This window comes from Mauremys reevesii, linkage group 2 (assembly GCF_016161935.1).
Source record: "Mauremys reevesii isolate NIE-2019 linkage group 2, ASM1616193v1, whole genome shotgun sequence".
Taxonomy (NCBI): domain Eukaryota; kingdom Metazoa; phylum Chordata; order Testudines; family Geoemydidae; genus Mauremys; species Mauremys reevesii.
This window is the reverse complement of record NC_052624.1, coordinates 284,515,538-284,541,546: the sequence shown is the minus strand read 5'-3', so window position 1 is coordinate 284,541,546 and position 26,009 is coordinate 284,515,538. Positions and strand designations below refer to the sequence as shown.

At 54.0% G+C, this 26,009-nt stretch overlaps 1 protein-coding gene across 4 annotated transcripts in view; it reads right to left on the bottom strand.

The window, feature by feature from the left end:
- Positions 1–88: 88 nt before the first annotated feature.
- Positions 89–26,009, bottom strand: part of ARHGAP39 (Rho GTPase activating protein 39) — a 370,894-nt gene continuing 344,973 nt past the window's right edge. For 3 of the 4 annotated variants that reach the window (XM_039523605.1, XM_039523606.1, XM_039523607.1), the window contains 2 exons: positions 12,992–13,161; positions 89–9,131 (listed from right to left, as the gene is read on the bottom strand). In XM_039523605.1, coding sequence (XP_039379539.1) covers positions 8,937–9,131; positions 12,992–13,161 — 365 coding nt within the window. In that variant the 3' untranslated portion in view covers positions 89–8,936. The remainder of the gene's footprint in view (positions 9,132–12,991; positions 13,162–26,009) is intronic. The other variant, XR_005593866.1, reaches the window with a different exon arrangement.

Here is a 26,009-nt window from a genome sequence, read left to right as displayed (position 1 = left end):
CTCCAGCTAGTGCTGGGAAAGGCCTGATGGGTTCCCACCTGGGCACATGCAAATTGATAATGCTAAAGCGAATCAATATATAAAATTGAGGGGAAAAACCGAGTTTATGAGGACAAGAAGAACAAAGTCAGAACATCTGAAACATACAAAGCTGGAGAAAGGCCAGTTCCATCTAAAAATTAAAAAAAAAGGACGAAGAAGGGGGAGAATTGGCTCCAGAGCTTCTAATGAGATCAAAAGAGCTTCTGGGTAGCTAAAAATCTCTGTACAACTTCTGTCTTTAACTGAGAAAAGTTGGAGCCAATGGGAAGAGAATTCCGTGTCAAACCCCCATTCCCCATGCACCGGGATTCAGGCCAGTACTTCCAGCATTAATGTCCAGGCTTACTCCCACTGAAGTCAAGGGTGCAATTCCCACTGGCTTCAGTGGGGTCAGGATCCAGCCCCCTGATCTCATGCAGGTGTAAATCTGGAGTAAAAACCACTGACGCGGATGGACTTGCGCTCGGGTAAATGAGACCAGAACTAGAATTTGGTTCAACAGGACAAGCCTATTCAGGCTGCAATTCCTGTCCCCACCTTGGGAAAACCTCCAGCTAGTGCTGGGAAAGGCCTGATGGGTTCCCACCTGGGCACATGCAAATTGATAATGCTAAAGCGAATCAATCGACAAGTTACGCAGAGATTTGTCGGCAGCAAGCACACAGCCGGGGCTCCCCACACAACCGGGGCTTCCCAGCAGGGGGGACAGCAAGGAGCTGGTCCGACCGCTCTGTAGCAAACAGCTCTGCGCCAGTCACTTCCTTTGGCGCTGGTGGCTGTCTGGATGCTGAGCAAGTCCTAGAGACACATTGCCTGGGAATTCGACACTAATCTGCGTCTGCTTATTCCACGGTGGCCCCAGCAGTGCTCTGCTCCCCTGCCACACATGGGGCCAAACTTATCCCTGGCTCCAAGGGATTCCCGTAGGGATGAATTTGCCCCTTCCCCTATTTAAAGGGACACTGTCAGGTTAAATTCCCTTCCCTGGCTTCCTAGCAGCACCTAAGCTGATTTGCTCAGCTCAGGCTGTGCAGCTAGAGCAGTCGGTTTCACTTCCTGGTTCTCAGGGCTCTTTGGGGAGCAGGGGAAATTTCAATCCCATTTTGAATGTTGACCAGGCAGATTTCATGAACCCATCCCCACTGCTGCCTGGTGGTCAGACCATTTCTGTAACACAGCCTGTGTTCTTGGCCCAAACTCCCTGGCAATGTCCCTTGAAAGAGCCACGTTCTCCTAGGCTTTGGTACCTGTGGGAAGGCGTAGCCCCCAGGAGAAGGGGCTCCCAGCCCTGGCTGGAGACTTAAGGGCCAGCTTCTGATCTCAGTGTAGAGGAGATGTCTCTGGATCCGCCGAGATCAGAATCCTGCACGGGCCCCGCGTGGGCCTAGTGATGCCCTTGCTACACTAGTGCATCTCCTACGGGCTTCAAGAGCAGAGACAGCAGGCACTGGGTCCCGGAGGCTTCCACCCAACGGCGCCTCCTCAGCTGCTTCCAAGGAAAGTGAGGCGCCGACCTGCTGCTCTGCCAGGAAGACCCAGGGAGCAGGATCTGGCCCTGGGCGAGGTGTGGAACTTGTGCAAGCAGTGAACCAGCCAGTGCCAGAAACAACCCGATGGGCACTGAGCCTTGACAGTTACCCCTGTTGTGTGTGGCTGCCTGGGGGAGCAGCAGAGAGAGACTCAATCAGCTGCTTGGCAGAGAAGGCTCTTGGAGCAGGCTGCCCATTGGGTGGGCCCCTCAGCTCCCAGCAATGAACTGCCAGCATCTCGCTGCTGGGAGACTCGACCATTCCACTTCTGCCTTCTTGACTGATCCTGCGGCAGCTACACTGGGAACGACTAGGCGGCTCTGCCCTCGACTGAGGGGAGTCAGCGCCGCGGAAGGTCCTGTCCCTGAGGGAACCGCCCAAGGGCCTTTCCCTACAGACGCGGGGGGAAGAGGAGGAGTATTTTTTGGTCAGAAGCCATGAAGAAACCCTGCAATGGAACGGGGACAAAAGCTAATTCTTGTGCAATGAAAGGGCGACAGACAATGGCTCTAAAGATAAATAGCATCTGGATTTAAAACTCTGTCATTAGCGATTTTTACTATGTATATCTCTCTCTCTCTCTCTTTATATCTCTCTATATAATCTGACTGGCCTGGGATGCGCCGTAACATTCCAGCTTTACAGGAACGCACTAAATAAAAATAATCTCTCCCTCTCCATCGCTCTCGCTCCCGTTGCTGGAGCTACTCTAGATGGTGCTTCTAGATTCTTGCCCTCCCTGCGCTGCCGGGGGGACGGATTAGATGGTGTGCGAGGCCCCTTCCATTTGTAAGTTCTCCTGGTGAAAGAGGGGACACAGGGTTCCACTTACACCCAGAAACCCCAGCTGGGGTGTCGGGCTGACCTCGACCAGCCTCGTCTCCACTAGCCCTGTACATCCCGACTGCAATCTCCAGAGGGTGAGCAAGCGTCTCTAGGGGAGTCCATACAAGAGCTGGGTTTCTGCTGACTGAGGGTCCAATCCTGAGACGGGCCGAGGGTCCTAACCTCCTACTGACGTCATGGGAGCTGAGGGCCCTTGACAGCTCATGGGGCCAGGCCCATGAGCAGAAGAGTTGCTGGGTCCTGAAAGGAGCTTGCCCAGCCAGATGGGAGCTCCCGCATTTTTGCTTTTGGATCCAGTACAGGCACTGATTAAGCACGACTCACACTGCAGCCTGGCGGTGCTGCCTGCGTCACCGGGCCACTGAAAGAGGGCAGAACGAATGAGCACCAGCCAAATGAGTGTCCCTCCCAGGTGCGAGAAAGCAGCTCTCCTAACGCCCTTTGCAGTGGGCAACGTCGGCTGTTGCTTTGGGAAGTGCAAAAGCGGATTCATTGCTCACCCTGGCTCTAAGACCAGGCTGCTGCAACAGGTAGAACCCCTGACACACAAGCCTTCCTTGGTGCTGCCGCTGCACCCCCTGCTGACAGCTCCCGCTCCTGCAGCAAGAGTCTGGGGCCCGCTGCATCCGGCGACATCTTTGGGGACACATTCTCCCCTTTGGGGACTTGCAGGAGGGCTCAGGGAAACAGCCATAGTCACAGGTCAAATGAACGGCCTGTGGGGCCAACCCTGCTCTCTCACCCTGCCCTGGCCCTCGGCTTTAATGCCACTGGGGACAGGAGAGTCACAGGAGACCTGGTCAGAAAGCCCCCCAGCCTCCCTCCAGGATCAGGACCTCGGGGGGGAGAACCATGACTCTAGGAGGGGGATTTCCCCAGCTGAAGCCATCAGATGACTTGTTAACAGGAAAGTAAGTGGGAAGGACCCTTCGCCTCCCCGCTTTGGTCTGTGGCAGCAGCTGGAGCTTATCTGACTGGTTCCCTGGTTACAGCCCTTAGAAGTATTTACAAGCAGCCGGAGTCCCAGAGGGTTTGTCTACCTGCAGTCAGACAATTGCTGAGGGGAAGGGGCTGTTGAACTGGGATGGAAATGTTGGTGCTCAGGCTGCAGCCCAGGCTCGGGCACCCTCCCGCCTTGCAGGGTCCCAGAGCTCAGGCTTCAGCCCAGCCTGGATGTCGACACCGCAGTGAAACAGCCCCTGGCCCCAGCCCCGCAAGCCCGAGGCAGCTGGCCCGGGCCAGCTGTAGGTTTGGAATTGCCATGTGGACATAGGGAACAGGCCAGACATGGCAGGCCGGGGGCATAACTGAGCAGAGGCTCCCCAGGGTACGGATCGGTCCCACAGCTGAGAGGGTTTGTCCAGGCCCAGCCCAGTGAAATCCACTTCCCATTCCAAGTCCTGGGGGCGGAAAGTGAAAGTGCTGCTAGCGCTGCCCCAGCACGCTACGGGGAATGGCCAAGTCACCCCAGCAAGCAGCACCTGGGAGCCGGGCTGGGGGCACTACCCCTTGGGATGACCCCGCACTCCTCACTCCCGGGAACATCCCACAGGGAACGACTCACTGGGACTTGCAGGGACACACCTGAAAGCTCCTGTTGACCTGGGTACAGCCCCCCTGGCTTTCGTCTGGCAAGGTGCAGGGAGCTGTCAGCTCCCTTCCTCTCTGGCGGGGGCTAGCGCTGCTCAGCGCTGCCTGGGCTCAGGCAAATGGCTGGAACACATCAGCTGGCAACGCGTCCACGGGGGTGGCAAGAATAACCATTCGGGTAGGAAGGGATGAAATCTCACTGTCAGACTGGACAAGAGAAGCCCAGGCCAGAGACCCCAGCTGAGATCGGAGGGGCCGCGAGGAACCAAGGAAAGTTGGCGACGTGAGAGGGGTTAGTTAATCCGTCCCACGCAGCATTTGGTACCCAGAGGCAGAACAGACTGTTCTCCAGGGAGGTCTGGGACCTCACCGAGAGACCGAGGCCGAAAGCACCAGCCACTGCAGGGTTGCCAGGCTCACTGCTGGGCTGCTCAGGGTCCTCATGGCACCTTGTGTCTCACTCCTTTCCCGGCAGGCATGTGGGCAGGGAGGGCGTTTGCTGCTGGGGCTGGCTCTAGCTGTTTCTCTCAGGGAGCTGAAGGCACTTGCTCTTTATAGCTGCACGGAGGGAATCACGTCGCGTCTGGGCTCCAGCTCTGCACACCTCTCCCTGCCATCGTCCAGGACTCTGTGGGGTTCATGTGCATGGGGTTGGACCCCATTCCTCCCCCAGCAGGTTCCCCGATGCCCATCATCTCTCTGAGGAACAGGCTCGCTGGGATGCTGGGCTGTCTCTTTCCCTTTCTCCGAGAAAGGCTGCACGGAGGGACTGGTGGGAAACTGTGAAAATCTCTTATCAGCCCAGCTGCTGGCGAGTTCCCAGGGACTCCCTTCCCCAAGGAGGCTATCGGGAAGTAACTAACCAGACACTCAAAGCTGCCAGCCAGGGAGCAGTGTCACATGAGGCTCCTTCTCCAGGCTTTGGGCACAGCCTCCTTGGCGGACTGTGGAATTCCTTGCCACAGGAGGGCCAGCCCACGCCTGAGCGTGTTTGACACTCAATGAGAAGCCTTCCCTGATGATGTGATGCACCTTCTTCGTGGCCAGGTGACGAGGAGGAGGAGAGAGAAGGAAAAGAAAGATTTAGCGAACCAGTGAATGAATCTTGGCGAATGACGAGTGAGGGCCCAGTGGGCAATTTTAGCGCTACGCTACTGTGTGTTCTTGGCACGTAGTCACGCAGTGACAGCACGTGCGAAATACCCGAGATGACAGACGGCTGGATCTGACTTCTTGCTTCTGTTGCCTGACCCTGTTCAAGCCCAGCCTGTCTCTAACAGCAGGGGTTGCTCCTTCCCTGGCAGTAGGAAGGAAAATGTCCCGGAGAGGGGGATGTTCCCAGCGTGGCAGGGATGGCGGGACAATCCCAGATGGACTCTCCTGCCTGACCATGTGTGACTGCCCCACCGGTGCTGTGCGCTGCCTCCACACAGCAGTTTCGGTCCCAGAGAGCAGCACGTTGTTCCTGCGGGGACGGGAGCCACAGAAGGCAGGCCAGAGGCCCCTGACGCATCCCAGTGCTGTGGGACGCACAGTGGGTATGCACTGCACTCTGCTCCTCGCACCCAGGGCTTTGGCATCAACCTGACATCCAAGATATTAGACACTCAGCCAGATCCCTCGGGTGGGGGGATGGGGCTCTCCGCCCAGGACCCTTTGCAGTTTTCTCTCCTGGTGAGCCACAAGGATGTTCTGGAGCGTGGCTGAGGACACTGCACCGCTGGCATGTCGGTGAGCTCACTGCTCCCTAGAGCGCCTGCTGCTGGGGTACCCAGGCATTGCACTGCCCCGGGCTGAGCAGCACCGAGGAGCCCGCTGCCTGCCACAGACTGATGGCAGTGTGAGATGAAAACAAGGTCTCAGCGAGGCAGGACGGGCCTGTGGCTTAGGTCCCCGGAGCAAGCAGACTTGGGCTGTCCATGCTCAGGCTGTCCGGGGTGAGGTGGGGGAACCATCACAGCGGAATCCTGAACCAAGCTGATTGGGCCAGAGAGGCAGTGTGGGGGACCTGTCACTGGCTGGGCCCCCAGGAGTTAGAGGTCCCTTGGCACGGTGAAGTGAAATCCTCGTGGCTGGCAGAAGGAATGCAGGTCGGTCTCTCTCACACACACCCCCTGTCTTGCTGCTGCCAAGAGTTTGATTCCCAGCATTAACGGGAATCACCAAGCAAACAGGGGTCAGCCAGAAAGAACATTCCTCCGCTGAGACCCCAAGGACGCAGGGCTGCAGGTTAAAGAGCAGAGCTGGGAGAGGGGCTGGGGAGAAGAGAGTTAACATGGAGAAATGTAAACCTGGGTGGTAGGGCACAGAGTCCCTGCCTGAGCACCAGCAGCCAAGAGGTTAACTCTCCTGCAGGGGGTGGGGGGCACAAGCCAGGAGCTCAGGGTTAAACTGGGGAGCTCTATACAAACAGGGATATGGGGCGGGGCACTGCAGAGCCTCAGAGGCACAGCCCAGTGCCACCACCGGGCTGCTCAGGGGCTGGTTTGGTTGTGTCCTGAGCTGGACTCCATTTTAAACATGCAAAGCCTAAAGGCCAACAGGACCTTAGGAGGGAACGGGCCTCAGGTCAAGACGGAGAGAGCTGGATATCCGCTAGAGCGCGGGCCTGGGGGTGGCAGCTGGGCAAGGGGCCGACTGCAGAGGGCACCGGAGCGTGGAGATGCAGGGGCCCAGCCCCAGGCTCAGGTGGGCATTCCAGACTCGCCAGGCGGCTCGACAAGAAGGGATTTTGCCCCTGTCAGATGGGGAGGCGGAGACGCCAGGGCTCCTTTCAGAGACCCAAGTCCAGCCTGCATCGGTCCTGACTGTCCCAAGGAGAGCCCCTCGAGAGGCTGGACTGTAACCATTTCCCACCAGCCTCCCAGCTCCCATAGAGCAACGGCAGCCGGCAGCCTTGGAGACCCTCCAGAGGGCAAGGAAGAGAGAAAACATGGCACTGCTGATGGTGTCAGCTCCGCCGTGGGTCCCAGAGCCCTCTGAGCTGGTGATCCAGAAGCCCATGATGCCTCGCTGGGGCTGATGCCAAGGGCCATCCAGAACGTGTTGCGAGGTGGGATTTTCACAAGCTTGACCCAAACTTTCATTCTCTGACAGCAGGAGAGAATCCCTCGGTCTCTCTCTGCCTTCAGGAGCCAGCACCTCCACCAGGAGTGCTTTAAAGGCCTTGCTCTTTGCCATGGTCCAGCACGGCCGCCTCCTTGCCCTGGCCGATGCTGCAGAATCCAGCCCCGACAGAAAGAAGCCCCGACATGGCCCAGACAGGATATTGCTAGTGGAAGGGTTTGACACGCCGGGTGCTGCTGTGACACCCACTCCCGACAGCACGTCTCTTCCATTAGCGTCCTGCTCAAAACAACTCTCCTCCGCAGGGCTGAGCTGACGGAGCTGGGGCCTGATCTGCTGCACGCAGCGCCGGCCAGCGCCAGTCTTGTCTGGGTTGATAAACTGAGCAGATGTCTTGGAAATCAGCGATGGAGTTATTGCTGATACAAGGCCCTAAGTGAACTAGCCGTACCCAAACACAGGACGGTCATTCTTCTGTTCCCGACTGACTGTTAAATCCACCATCTGCAGGTGGATCCGATGGGACACGCACCCTCTGCCTGCTCGGGCTAAGCACTGTCACCCTCATTAGGGCAGGCGGAGATGGCTCACTGCTGAGAGGAGTCAGGAAAAGCCGGGGACAATCCCCTTCTAGAGATGGCACGGAACCAGCTCGGGTTGTGGGTTTGCTGAGACGTAGCCGAACCCTGAGCCAGCTGAGCCTGCCGCAGCCCAAATGGGAAATGAAGCCCAGCACCTCCTGGCCGTCCTGCTCTGGAACGGGAGCCCAGGCAGCACAGGGGAGCGTGAATCGAACAGCTGCAGTCGTAGCTCTCTGCCCTGCCCTGCCCTGAGCCTCCGCGCGCAGGGTGACGTTCACGGCGCGGAGATCCTGTCTAGAAAGGGCTGGTCGGTCTCAGGGCTTGAGACGCAAGCAGCTGATGAAGAGGAGGAAAGGAAGGGGAAGTGACATCACCGGCTGCAGACGGCTCTGGGTCACGGAGACGCCTCACCACGAGTTTGCCCTGAGAACTTGGAGTTGGTTTTGGCCCCCTCCTCCTGCCATAAAGGGGCCCCTCTTCTCACTGGGGGGCTGGGCTGATGGGGCCTGCATGGGACTTAGACCCCTTCCTACCAGACAGATCCATACCCTATTCCACATGAATGTTCCCAGGCTGGGTGAGACTGCTGCAAATACCCTCCCTGCCTGGAGACTGTCCTCCCTGCCCTCCCCGCCAGCGCTGGCCCCAGGGCAGGAGCACTGGGGGGCCTTGGTGATGCTCGCTGGCTTATTCTGATCTCCCCCTCCAGCCACACTGCCATCTTAAACGCCCACCTCCCCTAGGAAGCACGTGGCAGCTGCAGCCCGTGCTGGGAGTGGCTCTCCTGGCACCTGTCTGCCAGACGCAGCACCCGTTAGTGCGCGGTGGCAAGGCCTGGCATCCCACATCCCCATAGTGGCTGCAGGCCCAGGACACCGGGCAGGACTCCCGAGCCTCACCTGCAGGTGGCCGCCATGCCAGGCTAACCCTGCAGGCTGCCCCCCGGCGGCTTGGCTGGGGCCATGGGCAGCGACAGCTCCAGAGGTCTGGTTCAGGGGCGGGCGGCTGTCGTTTGGCCAGTAGCACTGGCGGGATCCCGCCGCCACTTCCTGTCTGACACTAGAGGGCAACGGGTGAGGAGAGATGCTAGGGCGAGAGAGGCGGGACTGGGCCGGGTTGCAATGGCGCTGGGGACACGGTGTGACGGGGACGAGAGGCCCTGCCCAGGGCTGCCCAGTGCCTTCCCTTTGTGGTGTCTGGCTGATTGACCTGGGCTTCAAGGGGGGTTGGGTGGGTTGTGGTCGTCGTCAGCATTGGTTTTGGCTCCTGCCCCTGCTCGCTGCTATAGGACCCCCTCCATGAAGCTGGTGTCCAGGTGCTGGATCAGCACCCGGATGAAGGACATTTCCTTCCTGGTGTTCTCGAAGATGATCCGCGGGTCGTCGGACTGGCAGCGCAGGCAGTTGGGGGCCATCACCATGGCCAGGTTACTGACGTCCATCTTGGTGACCGCCACGTTAGCCGGCTGCACGAACACCTGGGGAAGGGAGAGAGGTTACAGCGTGCGGGGAAATGCCTCCCCCCTCCAGCCGCATCACCGCCGGCTCCTCAGACAGCTCTGGGGCCAGCTCAAAATTACCTTCTGTGCTATTAGCACCGCCCAGCTGTCTGCCAGCCTCACAGACCTGGTCTGCTGCCCACCCCTCTGCTGGCCTCGTTCTAGATCTCTGTTCCTGAATGCCACCTGTTACTCTCTGTGTGTCACAGCAGCCCCTAGGGGCCATGGCTGAGATCAGGGCCCCAAGTGCCAGGAGCTGCACAGCCCCTGCCTGAGATCAGGGCTCCGTTTTGCCAGGGGCTGAGTTCAGCACCCACACTGTGCTGGGGCCGCCCAGACCCCCAGACTGAGGCTGAAGCTCTGTGGTGCCGGGGACTGCACACCCACAAAGAGAGACAGTTACCCAGTAAGATCCATCAAGGGGTCGCTAGCACTAGAGAGAAGCGAGGTATTAACTGCTGCTTGTGACCGGCACGGCGACATTCTCCTTCGCGGTCCATTGTTTTAAATGAATAGTTTACGTCTGTCTGTGTTCTGCTCTGTGGGGGAGGGGGACCACAGCTCCTCCAGGAACTAAAACCACTGGAAGGTGATCAAGGCAAGCCAGCCAGACTGTGACCCCTCAAGAGGTCCACCCCACCTGGAGAGGCTCCCTAGACCGGTTCAGACTGGGTTCTCCGCACACCAAACTGACTCAGGGCAGGACCTTCTGCCCAAGGGGGACCCCATCCTTGGGGAAGGGCTGGAAGGCCTCGCCATACTAGGCCTGTGATGGGCTTAACCCCATCACCTGTAAAGCAAGGGAAAGAACCTACTTAGTTATGCTCCACACCTGGGAGGTGACTAACTAATGACCTGGCCAGAGGAGATGGCGCTGGGTGGTATCAGCAGCTGAGCAGGGTGGTTGAGGGGAAAAGACCCAGGAGAGAGGAACTCTGGGGAGCTCCTGCTCCCTGGGAAGGGCGTGAAGGCAGGTCCCTTCACTGGGATTGGTTGTGGCCAGAGAGCAGAGCTACAGGAGCAGGGTCAGCTCCTGTGGTGGGGCCCTATAGCGGAGAAAGCCTTAGCTAGGCCCTGCAAGGGGCAGGGAATGAGACAGATGCCTATGAGCGGCAGAAGGCCAGCAGGGAAAAGCCTGGGGTGGTGGTGGTGAAGGACCTTTGGCTTAGAGCTGAACCCCGGAAGGGGACTGAAGTGTTGTCTCTTGGCCGGAGGGTGGAGCCAGAGGAGACCCAGTGAGAGAGTCCGGAGAAGAGACTGGCTGGGGCTGGTCATAATGGCTGAGAAAGTGGCCTCCAGAGGGGTGATGCAGAGTCCCCTGCAATGCTGTGTCCGAGCAGGAGGGAGTTCCCTCGAGGGGAGGATGCATGTTGACAGGGCCCCAATGGGTGATCTCTGGCGTGTAGGTTCTTTGATTGTTTTAAAACATTTTCTCTGTAATGCTTTTACCTTAAGAATAAAGGTACTTGCTTAGAAGGAGTTGTGGGATAACTCAGCTGTGGGCCACACCTTATAACTGCAGGCAACACACTGATCCCAGCCTTTGGAAAGAAAGCAAGGCAGCTGGTCTGGTTTGCTGGGGACATTGCAGTGTAACCCAGGGAGCTGTGCAGCCTTAAAACCCCAGTCAGGAGGGAGTGAGATGCGGGTCTTTCACCAAGAGAGGTGACGGCTGGGAGCCTGGAGCCTACAGTGGATGCCCTTGGTGGGCCACGGATGGGGAATGCAGGTGCAGTTGCCCTGAACTGTGACTATTATTATTAGCTGTGGCTCTGTGTGTAGCTCTGTGTGCAGTGCAGGGCCAGGAAGGACAGGAAATGCGCGTCACTGCTGCCATGTGATGTACACATGGGGTAGCATGGAAGGGTAACAATTAGGGCTGTCGATTAATCGCACTTAACTCACGCGATTAACTTAAAAAAATTAATCATGATTAAAAAAATTAATCGCGATTAATCGCAGTTTTAATCCCACAGTTAAACAATAAAATACCAATTGAAATTTATTAAATATTTTGGGTGTTTTTCTACATTTTCAAATATATTGATTGCAATTACAACACAGAATACAAAGTGTACAGTGCTCACTTTATAATATTTGTATTACAAATATTTGCAATGTAAAAATTATTAACAAAAGAAATAGTATTTTTCAGTTCATCTCATACAAGTACTGTAGCACAATCTCTTTATCGTGAAAGTGCAACTTACAAATGTAGATTTTTTTTGTTACATAACTGCACTCAAAAACAAAACAATGTAAAACTTTAGAGCCTACAAGTCCACTCAGTCCTACTTCTTGTTCAACCAATTGCTAAGAGAAACAAGTTTGTTTTCATTTATAGGAGATAACGCTGGCAGCTTCTTATTTACAAAGTCACCTGAAAGTGAGAACGGACATTCACATGGCACTGTCGTAGCTGGCATTGCAAGGTATTTACATGCCAGATATGCTAAACATTCGTATGCCCCTTCATGCTTTGGCCACCATTCCAGAGGACATGCTTCCATGCTGATGACACTCATTTAAAATGTGTTAATTAAATTAGTGACTGAACTCCTTGGGGGAGAATTGTATGTTCCCTCCTCTGTTTTACCCACATTCTGCCATATATTTCATGCTATAGCAGTCTTGGATGATGACTCAGCAAATGTTGTTCATTTTAAGAACACTTTCACTGCAGATTTGACAAAATGCAAAGACAGTACCAATCTGAGATTTCTAAAGATAGCTACAGCACTCGATCCAAGATTTAAGAATCAAAAGTGCCTTCCAAAATCTGCTCGGAATGGGGTGTGGAGCTTTCAGAAGTCTTAAAAGAGCAATACTCCAATGCGGAAACTACGGAACCCGAACCATCAAAAAAGAAAAACAACCTTCTGTTGGTGAGATCTGACTCAGATGATGAAAATGAACACGCGTCGGTCCGCACTGCTTTGGATTGTTATCGAGCAGAACCCATCATCAGCATGGATACATGTCCTCTGGAATGGTGGTTGAAGCATGAAGGGACATATGAATCTTTAGCATATCTGGCATGTAAGTATCTTGCAACGCCGGCTACCACAGTGCCATGAGAATTCCTGTTCTCACTTTCAGGTGACATTGTAAACAAGAAGCAGGCAGCATTATCTCCTGCAAATGTAAACAAACTTGTTTGTCTGAGCGATTGGCTGAACAAGAAGTAGGACTGAGTGGACTTGTAGGCTTTACAGTTTCATATTGTTTTATTTTTGAATGTAGATATTTTTGGTACATAATTCTACGTTTGTAAGTCCAACTTTCATGATAAAGAGATTGCACTACAGTACTTGTATTAGGTGAATTGAAAAATACTATTTCTTTTATTTTTATAGTGCAAATACTTACAATAAAAAATAAATATAAAGTGAGCACTGTACACTTAGTATTCTGTGTTGTAACTGAAATCAATATGTTTGAAAATATGGAAAACATTCGAAAATATTTCATAGAATCATAGAATCATAGAATCTCAGGGTTGGAAGGGACCTCAGGAGGTCATTTATATAAATAGTATTCTATTATTGTTTAACAGTGCGATTAATTGCATGATTAATTGCGATTAATTTTGTTAATCGCGCAATTAATCGTGATTAATGTTTTTAATCGCTTGACAGCCCTAGTAACAATGTCAGTGCACTTATCTGTCTTCTTTACAGTGGCTGAGTGGTACAGTACCAAATCCCCATAACACAAGTGTCAATGCAATAGCCTCCATAAATGCAGCGAAGCTGGGAGTGAGTTGAGTGACAAGGCAGAGGACTGGATCAACACACCCGCGGGTGACCCTCAGGCTGGAGCCCGTCCCCCTGCCCTACCTGTAGGAAGCGGATGAGGTAGCAGAGCACCATTTTGTTGATCCTGGGCAGGGAGTGGATGACTGCGATGGCTGCCTCTGGGTTCTCGTAGTGGGTGATGCACTGTTCGTAGAACTCGTGGGGAATCAGCGGCTCCTCGAGCTCCCGGTACCAGAGCTTCAGCAACGACGCTGCAGAGAGGAGACAAGTAGCAGAGCTCATGTTAAGTTAAAAAAGAGAGATGCAGAGTTGATGGGCTCAGTCACAGAGATCCCCTTGGCACTGTCACCTAATGTGCTGGGATCACCTCTGAGCCAATTTTCCCTGCCAGCTTGGGACTCCAGAACCCTGCCTTGTTGAGCCAGACACACTAGCCTCCTGCAACACAGCCCCAAGGTCTGAACCATGCCCCCAAAGCTGCAGACTTTAACCCAAAACTGCTCAGCAGGTCACCTATCGCCAACACGCAGACACCCAGTTCCCAGTGGGATCCAAACCCCAAATAAATCCATTTTACTCTGTATAAAGCTTACAGAGGGTAAACTCAAAAATTGTCCGCCCTCTACTACACTGATAGAGAGATACACACAGCTGTTTGCTCCCCCGGGTACTAATCACTTACTCTGGGTTTATTAATACACAAAGTGATTTTATTAAGTATAAAAAGTGGGATTTAAGTGGTTCCCAAGTAATAACAGACAGAACAAAGTAAGTTACCAAGCAAAATGAAACAAAACACACACGTCTAAGCCTAATACATTAAGAAACTGAGTACAGGTAAATCTCACCCTCAAAGATGTTCCAATAAACTTCTTTCACAGACCAGACTCCGTCCTAGTCTGGGCCCAATCCTTTCCCCTGGTACAGTCCTAGTCAGTTCCAGCAGACATCGTAGGTGGAAACTAGGGGGTTTCTCATGACTGGAAGCCCCCTTTGTTCTATTCCACCCCCTTTTATAGCTTTGGCACAAGGCGGGAATCTTTTGCTTCTCTGGGTCCCCACCCCTCCATCAGGTTTAAGATGGATTCAAGTATCATATGACATGGTCACATGTCACTGTAAGACTTCATTACCCACGGGCTGGCGCACGTATGCAGGAAGGCTTACAAGTAAACAGAGCCATCTACAACCAACTGTCCTAGTCAATGGGAGCCATCAAGATTCTAAACCACCATTAATGGCCCACACTTTGCAAAATTACAATAGGACCTCAGAGTTATACTTCATATTTCTAGCTTCAGATACAAGAATGAAATATGCATACAAATAAAAGGAATATATTCTGTAGGTTATAACCTTTGTAATGATACCTTACAAGAGACCTTTTGCATGAAGCGTATTCTAGTTACATCATATTTACATTCATAAGCATATTTCCATAAAACATTATGGAGCGCAGCGTCACACTCGTGTTAGGTTAAAAAAGAGAGATGCAGAGCTGAGTGTGCAGGGATGGGGCAGGGTGCTGGGTGGAGTGGGGCAGGGTACGTGGGAGTGTGGGGCAGTGTGCATGAGGAAGTGCACCAGGCACTGGAAACCCCGAACCACCAAATCTGACTCGGGCAAGCTCTGATGTATCCGGGGTTCTTAGAGAGTCTGGAGTGCCGGCTGCGCCCCTGTATCTCACTCCCCTGGGGCAATGACAGCAGCCTAGGCAGTTTTACTCTCTGCTTCTCCCCCACGTAATCCCAGGTGGAGGCCTGTCCTGGTATGGCAGTGCCGTCATTTCCATGTCCCCATGGAGCCAGCATCTTGACACGTGGCAGGCACTCCCATGCCACGTTGATCTCCGACCAACCTTCCCATCACAGTCACCAACCTGCCTCAGATTTCAACCATTCAGCTTTCTACATACAGCCTTGAAATCTGACCCATTTGTTCCTTATGGGCCCCCGAGTACAGGTGAGGTGGGGGGAGAGGATGTGGCATTTCTATGGCCCATGATTACAGGGTGAGGCCGAGGAGGGACTATCTGGTCCCCAGGAGGACGACAGCTTATCAACGTACAAAGGTTCTTGGAGTTACGGCCATCTAAGGGCACTGGCTCTATCCAGTGGATTTCAGCCAAGGAGCCTGTGGCAGCTAGTGCCCACAGGCAGCTCGCCCCAATGTGCAGAGGGCCGGCCGCTACTCGTCCCCGGCGTGAACACAAAGGCGAGGCAGGACGTGACTGGCAGGAGGCTGACGGGAGCCTGCTTTCACCGGTGCAGTTTTGGTTTGGTTTAGAGTCCTGCACTGGGCTACGTCATCGCACAACGAGGATCAGCCGGGGCAGGGCCCCAAATCCACGCGAACCCCAAACCCGCTCGCACAACAGCAAATGAGAAAAGATGGCCGGGCCGGGGCCGGCCTGGGAGACCGCCGAGGAAGCGCATTGGTAAGCAGTATTTGGCAGAACAGGGTCTGTAACATGGCGTTCTCCTGCCATGGGAAGCCGAGCCGATCAATCATAGGCCTGGAAGGGACCTCGAGAGGTCGTCTAGTCCAGTCCCCTGCACTCAAGGCAGGACTAAGTATTATCTAGACCAGAGGTGGGCAAACTATGGTCCGTGGGCCACATCCAGCCCGCGGGACCCTCCTGCCTGGCCCCTGAGCTCCTGGCCTGGTAGGTTTGCCCCTGGCCCCTCCCCCACTGTCCTCCTTCCCCCGCAGCCTCAGCTCACTGCAGCGTCGGCGCAATGCTCTGGGCGGCCGGGCAGCGCAGCTGCAGAGCCGCAGCCTGACTCGGTGCTCTGGGCGGCACGGCTGTTGCGCCGCCAGCCACCGGTGCTCCAGGCAGTGCGGTAAGGGGGCAGCGAGCAGGGGGGTTGGATAGAGGGCAGGAGAGTGCAGGGTAGTGGTCAGGGTGTGGAGGCTTGGATAGGGGTCGGGGCAGTCAGAGGTTGGGGAATGGGGGTGGTTGAATGGGGGCAGGGGTCCGGGGGTGCAGTCAGGAAGGAGAGGGGGAGTTGGATGGGGTGGCAGGGGGCAGTCAGGGGACAGGGAGCAGGCAGTGGTGGATGGGGTAGGAGTCCTGGGGGGGCTGAGAAGCTGCGGGGGTTGGATAGGGGGTGGGGGCCGGGCCACACCTGGCTGTTTGGGAGGCACAGCCTCCCCTAACCCCCCTCTGTTCAAGTTTGGAAACCCGATGTGGCCCTCAGGCCACCCTTGATCTAGACCATCCCTGACAGGGGTTTGTCCAACCTGCTCTTCAAAATCCCCAATGATGGAGATTCCACAACCTCCCTGGGCTTCACCACCCTGACAGGAAGATTTGCCTAATGACCAACCTAAACTGCCCCTGCTGCAATTTAAGCTGAGGGGGAGGGATCGCTCAGTGGTTTGAGCATTGGCCTCCTAAACCCAGGGTTGTGACTTCAATCTTTAAGGGGGCCACTTAGGGAGCTGGGGCAAAATCAGTACTTGGTCCTGCTAGTGAAGGCAGGGGGCTGGACTCGATGACCTTGCAAGGTCCCTTCCAGTTCTAGGAGATTGGTATAGCTCCAGTTATTAAAAAGCCCATTGCTTCTTGCCCTAACCTAGGGGTTAAAAACAATTTTTCTCCCTCCTCCTTGTAACAACCTTTTATGTACTTGAAAACTGTTCTCATGTCCCCTCTCAGTCGTCTCTTCTCCAGACTAAACAAACCCAGTTTTTTCAATCTTCCCTCACAGGTCATGGTTTCTAGACCTTTAATAATTTTTGTTGCTCTTCTCTGGACTCTCTCCAATTTCTCCACATCTTTCCTGAAATGTGGCACCCAGAACTGGACACAATACTCCAGCTGAGGGCTAATCAGCACAGAGTAGAGCGGAAGAATCACTTCTTGTGTCTTGCTTACAACACTCCTGCTAATACACCCCAGAATGATGTTTACTTTTTTTTGCAAAAGCATTACACTGTTGACTCATATTTAGCTTGTGATCCACTACGACCCCCAGATCCCTTTCTGCAGTGCTCCTTCCTAGGCAGTCATTGCCCATTTTGTAGGTGTGCAACTGATTGTTCCTTCCTAAGTGGAGCACTTTGCATTTGTCCCTATTGAATTCATCCTATTTACTTCAGACCATTTCTCCAGTTTATCCTGATCATTTTGAATTTTTATCCTATTCTCCAAAGCACTTGCAATCCCTCCCAGCTTGGGATTGTCCGCAAACTTTATAAGTGTCCTCTCCATGCCATTATCTAAATCATTGCTAAAGATATTGAAAAGAACCGGACCCAGAACTGATCCCTGCGGGACCCCACTCATTAGGCCCTTCCAGCCTGACTGTGAACCACTGAGAACTACTCTCCAGGAATGATTTTCCAACCAGTTATGCACCCCCCTTATAGTAGCTCCATCTAGGTTGTATTTCCCTAGTTTGTTAATGAGAAAGTTGTGTGAGACAGTAACAAAAGCCTTACTAAAGTCAATACACACCACGTCTACCACTTCCCCCCATCCACAAGGCTTGTCACCCTGTCACAGAAAGTTATCAGGTTGGTTTGACAGGATTTGTTCTTGACAAATCCATGGTGACTGTTACTTATCACCTCATTATCTTCTAGGTATTTGCAAATGCATTTCTTAATTATTTGCTCCATTATCTTTCCAGGTACAGAAGTTACACTGACTGGTCTGTAATTCCCCGGGTTGTCCTTATGTCCCTTTTTATAGATGGGCACTTCCAGTCTTCTGGAATGTCTCCCATCTTCCATGACTTTTCGAAGATAACAGCTAATGGCTCAGATACCTCCTCAGTGAGCTCCTTGAGTATTCTAGGATGTATTTCATCAGGCCCTGGTGATTTGAAGACATCTAACTTGTCCAAGTCATTTTTGACTTGTTCTTTCCCTATTTTAGACTCTGATCCTACCCCATTTTCACTGGCATTCCCTAGGTTAGACGTCCAGTCGCCACCGACCTTCTTGGCGAAACCAAAACAAAGACGTCATTCAGCACCTCTGCCATTTCCACATTTTCTGTTATTGTCTTTCCCCCTCATTAACAGGCCTACTCTGTCCTTGGTCTTCCTCTTGCTTCTAATGTATCTGGAGAATGTTTTCTCGTTACCCTTTATGTCCCTAGCTAGTTTGAGCTCGTTTTGTGCCTTGGCCTTTCTAATTTTGTCCCTACATGCTTGTGTTATTTGTTTATATTCATCCTTTGTAATTTGACCTAGTTTCCATTTTTTGTAGGGCTCTTTTTTGAGTTTTAGATCATTGAAGATCTCCTGGTTAAGCCATTAATAATGTTCTTCTTTCTAAGCTACTCTCCCCCCCGCCCGAGAGACAAGCTGTGGGGTTTTATGGACACAGTCAGACACTGGTCCTGCAAACAGATTTAGGATTTACTGGCTAACCCTACTGGGGGAGAAGGCTGGTCAGAAAAACAGTGTCACAAAAGCCTTCTGCTGTCTGCTCCCACCCTACACTCTCCTCCCTGAGCGGCTGCTCCAAAGGGAATTGGCACGGTAAGTGGGAACTCTGCAAACCTGGCACGAGAGAGACATTGTTTGCTGGGAGTCCATCCAGGTGAATCCTTCGCAGCCAGGAGTCAGGCTCCAGTGAACTAAAGGAGGAAGAATCAACTTGTGCTTAAGGCCCAACTGGGAGCCAGGAGACCTGAGTTCTTGCCCGGGATCTGCCACAGCGTGAGCAGGCTACTTAGAGCCCAGTCCTGCCTTCGCCATGGGCTGAATTCCCACTGGAGGGGAGAAATGCTCCCCCTGCAAAGAGCCTGCAGGCTCAGGTCCTGGCTGGTTGTTGCCTCAGTTTCTCCATTTGTCAAATGATACTGACCAGCTCCCAGCAGGGGGGTTCATCCCTGGAAAGGAAGGTGCAATGGATCAATGAAAATGCTGGGCTGGGAGTATGAGACCAGTTCGCCTCAAGGGTAAACTCACCCCAGGACCCTGCCTGGCAAGAGAGGAGGTGTTTGGTGTCATTCTTCATTGGCTCTTTACATTAATACCCAGTAACCTACAGATTCAGCCGCAGCTTCTGACCCACTCTGGGCTGCCTGCTGCTGTGGGATGCTGGTAGTGGTGCCACGCCCAGTACCTGACAGGACGGTTGCTACACAAAACAGCAGCCATGGGCAAACTCTGCCAAGTGAGGGCTGCACTGGGAGCTTACTGGGGGCATCAGGGCCAGAGCCTTGTACCCAGGCTCCCATGGCACCAGGCTGGGGTAATTCATTGCAGAGACATCAGGGAGAAACGCTGCCTTGAAGCTTGCCCGCCACACGGCATCTCCCAGGATGAGTTCTCCCTCAGTCCCCACCCGACCTGGTCGCAGTGGAGACACAGCACCAGCGTTGGTTCTGTGCGTGGATGGGCCCCTGATGGCTAAGCAGCCGGCTGATGCAGGGGTGCTGCTCTCTCTCGGCTCCGCGCGCGGCAGACGGCCCCTAGGTGTTGGCTGGAATGATTTGTCAGATTCAGTGCGCAGCCTGGGCATGACAGGGCTGTGACAGGATACATGAGCGGGTCATTATCTGCGGCAGCAGCACACAGCTCTGCAAGCAAAGATGGCCCCATCTGGGGCTGGCGGGTGCCATCTGGGGTGTTCCCATTAAACAACAGGAGAGCTACAATTGGGATCAAGGTGTCCTTCCCGCTGGCTGCACTACACTGTTAAATGAGCAGCCATCAGTCACTACTGACTGGCGTCGCCGGAGCCCATTTACTGGCTAGCAGGGACATGGACGAGTGATGTGATTGTTTGTTTGTGTGGCACTGAGGATAGCAGGTCTGATTGCTCAAGGAGGCAGCTCCCCAGCCAGCTAGGGCCTTAATGATCCAAACCAATAGAACCCAGAACAATGCGTCCCTTGCTTGCTGCAAAATGCACCACTTCACACACAAGCTGGAGCTGTGCCCAGCTTAGAACAACGCATTGCAAGTCTAATCTCAAAGCAACAAATGCCAGGATGATGGCAGCCGAGAGGGAATCTCAAAGCACTTCCCCCCACCACTGAAATGCAGCCAGCTCTGGGGTGGAACATGACAGCTGTTTAAGAACATGAATCAATGCCATCCAGCATTTCAGGGCAGGAAGTGAAAGAGAATCCTGCACCCAAATGGGAGGGAGGATGTAGGAAGCAGACTGGAATGAGACCATTTGGAATTTGGCCAGGATGGCAGGGTTCACATTCCAGGCCATGTGAAAATGGTCTTTAGTGAGTCCGGAAACGCAATATTCACTGTCATACAAACGAACTAAGGCAACGACAGGATTTGCTCTTCAATAGACATCACGCCTTTTAAACAAAAATCTCTTAGGAACTCTCTAGATAGGCTTTTGTAACTATAACATGGCGAGCCAGTGTGACAACTTCTGTGCCGAAGGAGCAAATACACGGAGCTACTTTCTCCAGGACCCTCTGTGCAGCTGGGAGTCAAGAGAAGTAGCTACAAGCAATGTGGGAAGGCTGCCTCCACGGGACTGAAATAAAAACCAAGAAAATAAGGGATTCCCGGACGACTCCCCTTGCCCCACCCAGAGAAAGCCCAGGCATCGCAGGAAGCTAGATTTATGACTCAGTAGGGGTCACCCTCCCCTCTTAGTCAGTCCAGGCCCCACTGCCCCAGCATAACGCTAGGGGGTGCTGTGGTACAAAGAGAGGTGTGGGTGATTTAGTATGGGGTGATCTCTTCTCTGAGCCAGTAATGTATTGATACCTCAGTGTGATGCTAGGGGGCGCTGTGCTACTGGGGTGTGTGGGGGTCTTTTTTCAGATGAGGCATATACCCTGCCTAGGTGCTGTCCCCTGGTGCTCATTTGGCATCCCAGAGCACTGTTCACTAGAGTCATTCATCCTGGTTCGTGGGAAAAGTCTCCCCTGGCAGTGTCAGCTGCATATGGGGTTCTTCACTTCTCTCCTACACACCATGCGTAGCCTTTGCTGGTAGGGAATGTGCTGCCACGCCCAGCCCAGAGGTGGCTGCATTTCAGTGGCGGGTGAATGATCCATAAACGAAGTGCTGTAAGCAGACTGCACGCACTGCTCGCGATTCCATCTGGGGCCGGCCCACCTTGTGTCTGTCCTACTGAAGCCAGTCTTGTGCAGTCAGCCAGCCCTGAGGAGGGGCTAACGTCATGCATCTGCCTGCTTCCGAGCAGGAGACGTGTGCATGTGGGACATGTGACCCAATCCCTGCAGAGGTGCCCTTGCTGCCCCTCGAGGTTCTGTCCTCAAAACAATCCCTGACTGTGACAGCCCTGCAGGGGGGCAGGAGCTCCCCCAATGTACCAGTTGCTCTGTTCCCCCAGGGGGAGGCCTGACTCTGGGCAGACAGCAGGCTCAAAGCCTAGGCACCTCCTGCACCTGATAGACACTCTGCTTCGAGGGACCCCCTCTTCCCCTGGGTTTGGGCAGCCCCAGGTCCACTGCAGGGCAGGCACCCACTGCACGGTCTGGGTTAGACCCACAGACTAACTGGAGGTGCCTCTTTCTGACAAGAGGTGAAACCACGACCTTGGTCTCTTTTGTTCGGTACAGGCCTGGTAGCAATTCTTACACGACCCTGGTGTTTCGGACAAATTCTAATGTCTGGATAAATTCAGGGAGGTTAAGTCCATTAATGGCTATTAGCCAGGATGGGTAAGGAATGGTGTCCCTAGCCTCTGTTTGTCAGAGGGTGGAGATGGATGGCAGGAGAGAGATCCCTTGATCATTACCTGTTAGGTTCACTCCCTCTGGGGCACCTGGCATTGGCCACTTTCGGAAGACAGGATACTGGGCTGGATGGACCTTTGGTCTGACCCAGTACGGCCGTTCTTATGTTCTTAATGTGGGTGATCGTAACATGCCTCCCTAGATCACCCTCTGCGTTTTCACTTAGACACCATATTCTTCACTTCCTGTCCTGAAGTGTTATGCAGCCTTGCTGTGAGCTGTAAATCAGCTGTTGTGCTCCACCTCAGAGGTGGCTGCATTCCAGTGCTGATTGAAATGATTGCCACGTGACCCGTATTGTACCCCCCAAGAGGGATGTGAGGCAGCAGTAGATAAAGTGCTTTGAGATCCTGAGGTGGAAGATTACATAGGAATTAATCAATGATTATTAATTATTATTAATAATGTACCTGGCTCATTCTACAGTTCTGGCATATGGACAGACCTCAGCAACGTCCATTCCCCTCACCTACCACAGCTTCACAAAGAATTCAAGAAGCAATAAAAATGCTACCAGAGATGTCAGTTGGCTACATTAAAAACTCCCCAACATCCGGTGTCATTAGGCGCTGTGGAGATGGAAATATGCCTCTGGGGACAGAGATTTGCCATCGCCTCAGAGCTCAGGGCTGGCCTTTCCTGGCCACAGCTACACAGTGCGGGCAGGTTATCAGGATGCAGGAGAGGTCAGGGTGTCCCACCTAGCAGGATGTGGGACGAGTGCAACTGGACTGCAGTTTAGAGCCCGGTGGACGATCCCTGGCTGCTGACAGTGGATTGATAGCGCAACTGACAGGAAACACTGGGAGTGGACTCAGGATGTAGAATAAAGAGAATGAGCAGACGTCCCTGTAATTACAGCAAAGGCTGCAGGGAATCCAGAGATGGAGCAAGGGGCTTAGCCAGCAGCCCAATGTAGCTGTGAATGCCGGCGTGAGCACCCGGGCTGGCTGTGCCTGCAAACCCGGAGGACTTGGCTGCAGCCAGCGAGCATTTGGCAAGCTGGAATCAAGGCCTCTCCCCTCTCTCCCACAGAGCTCCCAGTGGTCAGGGAAGCTGCTTGTTAATGGCTGTCTGGCTGCTAAGAGTGCCTGTAGTCACGCCAGCTTGTGCTGTGAGCCTGTCAACTCTGGCAAGCTAAGTCGGGTCAGCTGGCTCAGAGCTTGAATTGGAAACATCTAATGCAGTGGTCCCCAACCTTTGTCATCTGGCGGGCGCCAGGTGACGAGCCACAGAGGACCGTGGCGGTGGACGAGCATCTGCCGAAATGCCGCCGAAAGCAGCGTCATCCCGAGACGTTGCCGCCGAAATACCGCCGAATTTCGGTGGCATTTCGGCGGATGCTCGTCCGCCGGCCAGTACGCAGGCACACTTAGACGCCCCGGCGGGCATCATGGCGCCCGCGGGCACCGCATTGGGGACCCCGATCTAATGGACTCTCAGGTGGTGCTGATGTGCCTGATAGGTCTGTGCTTGGGGTTGGGAGCTCTGGCTGCTGATTGGATGGAAGCCATTTCGGCTACCCAAATGGGAAATGCTAAAGAACCTTCCAAACCTCTAGTAACCCCACTGCTGTCCGCTCACCGGCCCCACTGTACAAAGGCACCACGCAGCCCCTGTTCAGCCTGAGATGATGCAGCTGCCCTGCCCTAAAGTGCACACTTGTCTCCAAATGAGTCACTGGGCCCCCTTCCCCTTCCATTCAGCAGACCCAAGTGGCTGTATAGGTCACTACACCCAGCACTGACAGGAGAAGGCTGCTTCGGAGAGAAAAATCATTGTAAATAGCTAGATAAACCCCCGAGGAACCAGCATGTGGGTGTGAAATGTGTCTAGACCCCATCAAGGTCTAGACACCCTCTTCTCTTGAATCCCAGGTGTAACCCTGCTAACATGCAGCAGGGACCTACCCGGAGGGCATGGCAGGTCCAAACACATGGTGCCTGCTGCTCTCAGCCTGTGGGGCACGATCTCCCTGGGGGGAAGGGTGTCCCAGCCTCCAGGTGTGCTTCACCACATCGATCCACTGTGCATCTGACCCCACCACACTGACCCACTGTAGCCAATTAGTTTGAATTCCTTTGCCCAGCGCTGGGCTGCCAGCACAGCCGGAGAGGAAATGTGAAATGATACTAGCTATGAAACTGACAAGAATGTCAATTCCACTGCTGGTAGGTTCCCTGCTGTGAAACTGAGCCCCTCCCTGGGTGCACAGCTGTGTTCCCCCTGCAGCTGTCAGTGCCTCACACTATACTAAGGGGGGGGGGGGGAGTGTGTGCTGCAAACCTCAATGTCTGCAAAACCCACCTGTGCAAAGTAAGCTGATGAAAATCAAAACTGCAGTGGAAGCCTCATATGGCAGGATCTGCAATTTCCACAATATTGCAAACGAAGTGGGGCCTTATTTACCACACTATTGCCACAGGGAGGGGAGAACAGCCCCCAGCTGGCTGAGGGATTGCTACTCGCCCAGGAAACTGCTCAGCGGCAGCAGGCTGTAGCTGCTTCTTGCATTGACACCTTGTGTGCGAGAGCAAACGTGACTGAATGAATGGGGGGAATGAAGAGAAGATGTCCGAAGGAGACAGACAGCTCAGGGAAGATGAGCAGGAGGGAGTGTTCCGGGGCCTACCCCTTCTACGATCTCTCCATCCCTACAGCTACCCGTCCCTCTGGCCACAGTATCTATACAGACGTGCTTTAGGCAAACACAAGTTACTGGGCTTAATGCGGGAGGGTTACTGGCTGAAATTCTCTGGCCTCTTTTACACTGGAGCTCAGATTAGATGATCTAATAGACCCTTCTGGCTTTGAGCTGTCTGTCTATCCTGCGCTCACCGCTGTGGGATCTGGAGCTGTGTCATGGAGCTGCTCGGACGGGTACTGTAACGACCTGAACTGAAGAGCATTCGTAATCATGGACCATTATGCCAAGAGTCAGGGCTGGGCCGTTCCCCCCACGCTGGCCAGTGGGATGGCCTGTGGTATCTACTGCAGTGTTAGCTTCTCTGGGATGCTGCAGACTCTGTCAGGATCCCCGTTAACACTCGCCTCCGAGCCTCTCACTTCATTGACCAGAACTCTGGGCAGTCCCAGGGCTGGGGGGAAGGGAAGTGTCCAGGGGAGGGTGTGCAGCAGCAGCCACGATAGACCTGCCCACATGACTGGGGCGCTGGATCTCCCAGCTTCTGCGCCGCAGCAAGGCGGCATCAGGTGCTAGACACCAAACAGCGCCCGCCGGCTGCCTGGCCATTTCCCTGAGCTGCTGCATTGCTAGGCCCAGCAGAGACAAAAGCCAGCACCCTGCTGCTGCCTGGCTCCTGGCTAACCCCATTAGATAAGGGGACCAGCCCCACCACTGCCTCACTGGCAGTAAGCAGACAAGGTCTCCCTGCTTCTCTCTCCTTGGCTCTCTCTCCCTTTGGCTGGATCACCTGAGTCTCACCGCTGATGCAGAGTAAATGTGGCTCTCACTGGGCTCAGCTCCTGGGCTGAGTGACGGGTGTGCTGTGAGACACTGCAGAAGAGCGTAACTTTCCTAGAGGGGTGGAACGGGGGTATTCTCTGTGGGAACGGTGTGGAGATACCTGCCATCTGGGCTGGCTCATCTCAAAGGCAAAATATTTGCTCATCAGACAACTGTTAGCCAGGGAGCAAAGCCCTTCCAGGGACGGAGGGGTTAGCTGCACCCAGAGAGAGGCTGAAATGTGTTCACCAGAGGGGCGGAAATTCCTCCCCTTCTTTTCAAAACCGGGGGTGAGGTTAACACTTCTCATCGGGGCAGGATTCCTTGGGCCGTGGGAGCAGCCTGCCTGATGGGATGCCGTGATGCCGGGAAGTATCCATGACAGCACAGTGAGTTCTCAGGTGTACACCAGGCCCCATCATGGTGGCATCTCATCCCTAATTACATCACAACAGCAGCTGGTGCTGGTTACATGCAAAGACACTCACATTCTAACCTTTGCAGGATCAAAGGCCGATTCCCCCTGCAGGTCCCTGCACCCATAGCATGTTCTCCCTCTCGCCTGCTGCCTCTCCCGGTCACACACGTTCTCTCTGCCCTGCACGCTGGCTCTCAGCCTGGGGAATGCATTCCAGGCCTTGCCATGGCTGGAGTCCCTGCAGAGGGCTCTAACCAAAGCTCTACAATCTTTCAGCCCCGCCAACCCATCTCAAGGAGCTAATGGGCTCCCGAGGACTCGTAGAACCAGCCCACCTGCCCAGGCCAACGGGCTCTTCCATATTCCCCAGAGAGCCCCTGCAGGCCAGAGGAACAGAAAAGCTACTGCTGGCTGCTCCCTGCTATGGCAGGAGATTCCATAGGTAATAAAGCAGAAACCAGCGCTCCTGTCTCGGAGGGCTGAATTCCCTCCTACTGAACAGAACGAGGCG